This window comes from Alligator sinensis, unplaced genomic scaffold (genome assembly GCF_000455745.1).
Source record: "Alligator sinensis unplaced genomic scaffold, ASM45574v1 scaffold456_3, whole genome shotgun sequence".
In the NCBI taxonomy this organism is placed as follows: domain Eukaryota; kingdom Metazoa; phylum Chordata; order Crocodylia; family Alligatoridae; genus Alligator; species Alligator sinensis.
This window is the reverse complement of record NW_005842211.1, coordinates 1,178,214-1,186,673: the sequence shown is the minus strand read 5'-3', so window position 1 is coordinate 1,186,673 and position 8,460 is coordinate 1,178,214. Positions and strand designations below refer to the sequence as shown.

General features: G+C 46.3%; 1 protein-coding gene across 1 annotated transcript in view; it reads right to left on the bottom strand.

Annotated features, from left to right (window-relative positions):
* The window catches only part of ADCY1 (adenylate cyclase 1), a 253,736-nt gene that overhangs the window by 242,827 nt on the left and 2,449 nt on the right, over positions 1-8,460 (bottom strand). The window contains exon 2 of the mRNA XM_025207825.1: positions 7,883-8,419. Within this exon, the coding sequence (XP_025063610.1) occupies positions 7,883-8,419 (537 nt within the window). The remainder of the gene's footprint in view (positions 1-7,882; positions 8,420-8,460) is intronic.

Genomic DNA, 8,460 nt, shown 5'->3' with positions numbered 1-8,460 from the left:
GCTGCCCATAAGTTCATCACGGGGGCACAGAAGGGAATTGGTGAGGTTTTATTCACCAAGGCGCCCCCGGGGGTTACAAGAAATAATGGTCACAAGCTAGCAGAGAGCAGATTTAGACTGGACATTAGGAAGAACTTCTTCACAGTTCGAGTGGCCAAGGTCTGGAACGGGCTCCCAAGGGAGGTGGTGCTCTCCCCTACCCTGGGAGTTTTCAAAAGGAGGTTAGATAGGCATCTAGCTGGGGTCATCTAAACCCAGCCCTCTTTCCTGCCTGTGCAGGGGGTTGGACTCAATGATCTATTGAGATCCCTTCTGACCCTAACATCTATGAATATGCTTGACTATATCTAAGGGAACAGTCTGAAGTTATCTGACAAATTATTCATTGCTACCAGTAATTATTGGTTCAGCTTTTATGTGATTCTTGTCAAATTTTACTGATGTCTAGTGATTCTCAAGAAGCTGAGAAACTGACCAATCCTACCACTGTATTCTGTTACAAAGTTCTAGCGGCCGCAAAGTTACTGAAGATGCCAGCCTACTGTCTGCAGGCTCAGGAAGTTACCAATTTATATTCAGTTCATTTACATAAAATTATGTTCAAAACTGTACACAAATTTTAAATACCAGGCAACTGTATACTCAGCAGAAATTATTATCACACTGAAAAAAGCATACTCAAGCAAATCAACTTTTCAAACAATGCTGTAACTGAAGACTTAAACTCTACGTCAAATCAGTGGAAAGATCAGTGCCTTCCACCCATAGAAAAGGTAGCTTCTAAGTTCCTTAAATGAAAGATGAACATTAGCTTGTAAATAGGCATGTAAATAGTCTCAATTAATTCAATGGGATTATTAATGTGTAGAAACATTTGCAACACAGCATTTCCCCTGGGTGATACTTTATTACTTTTATTTATGGCATATTACATTTTCATATACATGGGATGTGAAAAAACTTGCTCAACACCAAGCTGTGGCTGGATATTGGAATGGAACATGGGGGTTCTTAGCTCCCTGTCTTTTTAGTAGCCTGCTAGACCACACCTCTATTTCTAAGAGAGGAAGCAGGAAAATTAACAGGCCTGGCAATGATATATTCAATTCACTACCTTTTAAACACTAACAGAAAAAAATGTTAACTCTGCAGGATATTACAGATTATTTTCTGAGGGACCTGGAAACTGGTAAACCAGCTTAATCAAATGGCAAAGGTTAAATTTATTTTGACAATGACTAGGTTATCACATCCCTTCACGCTGCTTTTTTCAGTTTACCAGTTTCCCTCTACCCAACCACTTCCCAGGCTGCTTCTCTATTTCGTTACCTATTTCAATCAATAAAAATTCTCATCTTCAATTATATTTCTATATAACTAAATTGAATAATGTGCAACAAATATATAGCTTTGTCTAAAATGAGACACACAAGATATTTCTGTAGTCATCTAAGATGCGTATTTCTACCCTCTTCTTTTACTTGTGATACAGTTATTTGGTTTGCAAAAATAATCCTGAATTAGCTGGGTGCTAATGCATGCCCACTCCTTTACAAATATTCACCTACTGTACTTGCAAACACATGAGACTGAAGTGTAATATAATTATGGATTTCTTACTGCTTCATACATGATATGAGAACCCCAAATATATAAAGGAATTAAGTAACCTATTCAACAGCAAATTATCAAGATCAATCATCAAGATGTACACATGCCACAAATGAGTAATTTATTACAACCACCCTGGCTCTCCTCACCTCATCTGCCCCTAATATCTGTAACAACAAAAATGGGAGTAAACTCCTTGGAGCCAGGATTTTATCTTGATAACTGTGCTGTACAGCAACTAGCACACATTTGGATACGGTATTGGATAAATCAGTGCAAAAATAATGAAAACATGAAAACTCCCTTCATAGGTTCTGCCTTTTCCAGATATTTCCTGATGGTTATGCTAAATAAAGCACTTCGGCAGTAATATTCTGTAGTCACCATATAATAGTTTATTTCATGACTTCCATTAAAGCTACATGAGAATTACATGACTAAAATGCGATGGGTTGCATACACTATTAAGCTTTCAGGACCATGGGAGTTCTGTCACTGATTTCAGTGAGATCAGAATGTTTTTATCCCAAAAATTGTTATGCTCAAGTAAAATTGAATTTTTATATTTATTTTACTTCAGTTACTCAGTTCACTGAAGGAGGAGAGTGAATTAATCCATTTAGCTATAAAACAAATACAGAATGGACAGCTGTAGTACCATTTTCTCTACACTAGTCAACGGGCATGCCTTATTCCTGACCTGGAGAAAACACCTCTACTGGTTAAAAGGCTATGTGAAATAAGGCAGTGCTCTCCATGGACTCGCCACAGTATTGATCATAATGCAAAGCAGGAAACTAAGTGTGAACTAAACATGATCTAAGCTACCTTAAGGCTTAGGTTCATGAAAAGCTTTCCATGAAAAACTGAAATATAGACTTTAGTATATTAAACAGTTTATACATTTGAATAATTTAAATCAATTTAATCAATTATATGAAGACAAATTTTATTAATACAAAAGAGCCCACTGCAGGGTTGTGAGGTTGCAAGAGGTTTTGCACTTACTTCAAAGGGAGCAGGATCAGAAGCTGATAAAGAACTCTATCAGACTATCCATTTGGAGTAGAAAGGCAGACAAAAGAATTCAATAGCAGCCTCCAACATTGGGTGCCTCATTTTTAGGGAGTCCGACTTGAGACACTGTGGGCTGGATTTTGCTGACAGCTAATAGCTCCTGCCAGACCCAGTAAAAGTTACAAGTGCTGGGCATTTCTAGGCTAGGGACAGAAATTACTATGGCTGACAAACTATTTAAAAAAATGAATCACAATTAATTGCAAAATTAGAAAAAAAATTGTCGCAATTAATCACAAATTTGTTCACAGTTAAACAATAGTCAGCACAGCCCCACCCAACATCTCAAAGCCCATGCACCCTGCAGCTCCTCCTTACCACCAAAAACAGCACACAGCCCTGACCCTGATCCTGGCCTGCCCCACGCCGGCTCTGGACTCGCGCCTGCTGGAGCAGACCAGCTGAAACCATGCGAACATCCCCAACTCCGGCCCACCCTGTGCCTGCTCTAGATTCACACACCCATGCTGAGCAGCAGTGGCAATGGCTGGGCAGAAGTTGATACTCAGTACAGGAAAATAGTGACCCCTTCCCTCACTGCTGCTGGGCCCTTCTTGCTGCAGTCACCTGGAGCACATACCCAGGTTCCCCTACAGCTCCTCTGCACTGCCACCACTGTCCCACTGGGCAACCCAGAGGTGGTAGTGATGGCAGCAGAGAGGAGCTGCAGGGCAGTCCAGGGGTGGGCTCTAGGTGGCTCCAACAAGGAGGGCCTGGCAATGGTAAGGGGGCAGAGGTGCTTTTCCCTGCACCGAGCAGTAGCTTCTGCCTGGCTGCCATTGCTGTTGCCACTGCTCAGTGTGGGCTGGTGGTCCAGAGCAGGTGCGGGATGGGCCGGGGTCAGGGCTGTGCATGAGGGTTCTGGCTGGTCCAGAACCTGCCTGCCTGCCAGGCTGAGTTGCTCATATTTTGCCCACCCCTGGTCAAAACAGGAATGCGCAATTAACACACATTACAAAAATTAATGTGTTAATTTGTTTTGCATTAATTGTATACGTTAACTGAGATTAACTAACAGCCCAAGAAATTACACATAAACCAGTATAAGTGATCGGAAACCAGTTCAAATCTGTAACACAACAGAAGTTCAGTGCACATAAATCACTTTCAAAATGGCTGAAAGCGATTTAAGATAAATCTGGGCAGATGTAGCATCAGACTTAAATGATTTAGGTTAAATTGGTTTATTGAACTTCTGCCCCAGATCCCCTCCAGATTCAAGTTAATTCACAGTCCCCTCAAGATCCCAGGATGCTTTGCACCTCCCCTGAAAACCAGTGGGCTAGCCTTGGCCCAAGCTGTCTGCTCCAGCCAGTCAGGGAGGCACATGCTCTAGCACCCCCCAGCTTCTGGCCTGGGTCACTGCAAGCATGTGGCTGAATTTCCAGAATTAAAAGGGAATGTCTGGTCACTTGCTTATCAGTATAATTTACGCAGCTCAAACTAATATGCAAAGATTGAATCAATTCAGCCTCAGGCTTGATGATGGTCTGTGCTTAGGCCTAAGGTTCAGGGCCAGTGCAAGCCAGCCCCAGAAAGCTGAGTCACCCAGAAGTGAGAAACCACTTTTATAAAAGATTGGCCAGGTTGATTCATGGTTTTGTATTCCTGGCTACAGCAAAACTCTTTGTATTGACTGAAATGCACTGTTTTGTAAGGGCCGATATAGCCTTTCATTCTCTTGTAACCCCGTACAGGGTAGCCCACTCTACATGTCTGGAAGGTGGACTTCAGGCTGGGCCTATACAGGCCAGTACAAAAGGAAGCACTGGAACCGGCTGGATAAAATCCCTTGGCTAAAAATTGTCCCTAGCCTGAGAGACAACTGCTATTGCAGCCCAAACAGCCTAAGAGTTGGCCCTGCAAAAAGAGTTGTGTAGACCCCAGGATGCCTATCTAAAATGCAATTGCTCTGGCTTTATGCAGGCTTCAGAACATCAACCACAGTGAAGTTATTTTGTGAAAAGAATAACCTTGCCATAGGAGACTATGTCATGTTACTGTTCAAATCACAAGGCATTCTGCTGGCAAATATGAGGCAAAGCAGTGCATTTCCATGCAATTCAAGTTCCCCAAACACATTTCTGCCGACTGTTATCAAGAAAGCAGAAGCTCCACCAGACTCTGTATATGATTTAAATTATCTGCGAGTGAAAAATGTGAGTCTTCTGGGTTTTTAATGGATTTTTAAGCAAGTTTAAAATAGCTCTTGTACAGCTGAGGTGAGATCAATGTGAGGACAAAAGTTTAGGGGATTTCCCCTCATTAAACTATATATCATTCAAGCCCTGGGTTAATATATTTTCTAAGTGGGTGTTATTGTGCAAGTCAGATTCTTTGTGTCATTCTGATAAAACAGCAGGTGCCACACTAAGCTATAGCCTGGCAGCAACAAAAAGCTGCCTCCATGTCATGGACTCCCCTTTGCAAAATATCAAGCCTTCATTCCTGGTACAAGGATCTATCTGTAACCCTACTCCAGGTAAAGCATTTTAATGCTCTTTTACCAGCCTTTTGGATACTTTCAAAGAAGGTTCTCTCAATGCTCCCCACATTTTCATCAACTCTCTCTCACTCCCTCATGGAAGCTCTAAACCATGAGCTTAAAAATAGACTATCAGATTATCTGGGTAAATCATAGAGCTCAGCTTATCTCTCTCTTCCCCTTCAAAATATACAATTTATTTTGCCCACCAGCTCAGCAGCATGAAGCCAAGAATAATCCTGTATGACCCAGCAACCTCACTCCCTTACCTATTTATGTCTCTGTGTGTATCCATTATTGTGTGTGTGTGTGTGTGCGCGTGTGTGTACATGCACACACACACACACACACACACACACACACACACACTTGGGAAAAGGTACAGGAATGCATGCCTGCATAGGACTGAGTTTATGCCAGTGTCTGGGGGCGTAAGTCTGTGTCACAACTCAGCTTGATATGACTGTGGGCAATAACATCGGAAATCAAAGGAAGTAAAATACCAAATACTTCATTTATTCCTTTATTAAATTACCAGTATTACTAATGCTAATCTAATATCCCCAAGACCCATCACTGTTTCCTCTAAAAGCAAATGTGACCAATTCAGTATGAGACAGAAAAAATAAATGCCCAGTTCCTCTTTTCCAGTGATTCAGATGCAGAATGTAATGGAACCTAAGCAGACTCCTAGCCTGGTAACTTCAAATATGCAAATCTCCCTACTTCCCTCCCCCAGTTCCAGTACAGCCCATCAGGCCTTGGGAGCTGGAGAAAGCCCTGCAGGGCTATAAATAGCCACCACAGGAGGGAGGGGAGGGAGAAGGAGAGTGTAGCAACACCTTCCCAAAGATGCTTGCTGCGGAGGAAGGCTTTACCGGATTCATTTGGGTGGAAAGGGCTGCTGAGAAGTTCAGTGATATACTAACTAGTATATGGAGAGGAGGGAGGATGAAGAAGGAAGCTGCTGGCATTAGGACACTGAACTGTGAATCCCATGCACACCGGGAAAAAGGAGGGAGGTGCAAGGGTTTCCCTTCTGGGTTTCCCACCCTGTCCTAGGGACTTTCTCCAGCTGCCTGGAGCGGTGCAAGCGGGTGGCTCTGAGCCTTCATAGTGTGCAGAGAGAGGATCTGGATATTGCCGCCAACCCAGCTCATTATCTACTCCAAGACAGCATGAACTCTGATGGGTCTGCTTCACATTTATTGCCTTTCTCCCTCCAGCAGGAAGTGTCCCTGCCTTTGCTACATTAAGAAACTCTGTTACTGTATTGCTTTTTTTTTTTTTTAATTCAACAACAACAAAAATCAGAAACATTTCACCCTGCAGACACTGCTTCCTGCCCCACTGCCACCCTGCAGACTTTTGACAGGGGTGATCAATGGACAAGAAAACTCCATGTCTGTGTCTCAGAAGGCACAGCCCTAGCTAAAACTTCTCTACAATAGCCACTCTGCCCTGAGGATGCAGTTAAGGTACAAAGCAGAGGTGTGCCCCATACACCAGTGCACCCCCCAATACACACGCACTCTCAATAAAGCACATACAGTTTTCACACTTATCCCCCTACCCACATGAGCCCCTATGCTCTCCACACTCCACTCATTTCCAGACACCTCCTCACCCCAGCTCCCTGTCCACATGCTCGCCTACCCACACATACATCGTCATCTACCCCAGATACAGTCTACACACCACACACACCTTCCCCACATACCCTCTACCCAAACATCCCCTATGCTTTCCACACACCACCCATCGCCAGACATGTCCTCACCCCCAACTCCCAATCTACACATCACCCCACACACAACCTATACACCTAGTACAAGCACACACAGCTTTCCCCACATTCCCCCGCGACACATACCCCTATGCTCTCCACACCCTAGTCATCCCCAGATACCACCTCACCTTCACTCCCTGTCCACATGCTCACCTACCCAAACACACACACACACACACACACAACCTACACTCCCAATATAAGCATACACACTTTCCCTCTTACCCCCTACCCATACATGCCCCTATGCTCTTCAAACCCCACCCATCCCCAGATACCTCCTCACCCCCACTCCCCATCCACATGCCCACCTCCCCCTTCCACGCACAACCTGCACACCATAAACAACCACACACACTTTCCCCACTGACCCCCTCCCCACATGTGCCCCTATGCTCTCCACACCCCCTTCACTCCTGGATGCCTCTTTAACTCAACTCCCTGTCCACACATCCATCTACCCCTCCACACACACCCCTGGCCATGCACACAAAATCCACACTGCACACCCTTGCCCCAGTGACCCCACCCCACACATGCCCCAATGCTCTCCACACCCCATCCATCTCTGGATGCCTCCTTACCCCAATTCCTTGTCTGCACATCCATCTACCCCCCACACCCCACCCCATCCACCTATGCAAAATCCACACCACCCACCCTTCCTCCTCTTACCCCCTACCCATACTTGCCCTGATGCTCTCCACACGCCACGCACCCCCAGATGCCTCCTCACCCCAACTCCTTCTCCGCACATCCATCTTCCCCCTGAAAACACCCCCATCCACCCACACAAAGTACACACCGCTCACCCTTTTCCCACACATGCCCTTACGCTCCCCACCCCCTGCCAGATGCCTCCTTGGCCCAACTCCCTGCCTGCCAGGCAGCCGGGTGCCCAGGCCATAGGGGGCACTCACCGTCTTCCAGAGCCGCTGCCGCTTGGCACTGACTGAGGTGGCGGTGACGATGAGGTGGGAGACGGAGACGATGAGCCCAAAGAGCATGGCCAGCAGGGTCCGCACGGGCAGCAGCGCGTAGGACACGAAGGTGACCAGCATGAGCTGCCACATGCCCTGCTCGGGAGTGCTGGGGGGCTCTGTCCCGTAGGCGCCCAGGGAGAAGGGGCAGCAGAGGAAGGAGAAGGTGAAGCTGAAGAGCAAGGTGAGCTTGACGATCTGCTGCAGCTGCGTGACCTGCAGGTACTTGACATTGGTGACGATGAAGAGGGAGAGGAAGATGATGCAGTGCACGGGCTGGGAGCCCTTGGAGATGCTCAGGCTGGGGCCGGACAGCAGCTCCAGCAGGGCCAGGCTGGCCGTCAGCACGATGAGCACGGCCAGCGCCTTCAGCGTGGCGGTCTGCTCCAGCTTCAGGTTGTAGCTCTGGAACAGCGCCTCCAGCTCCTTGCACTCGAACTCGTCCTCGCAGGCCCCCGCCTCCCGCAGCGCCGCGGGCTGCGGCCCGGCCGCCCCGGCGGGCGGCGGGGAGCGGGAGC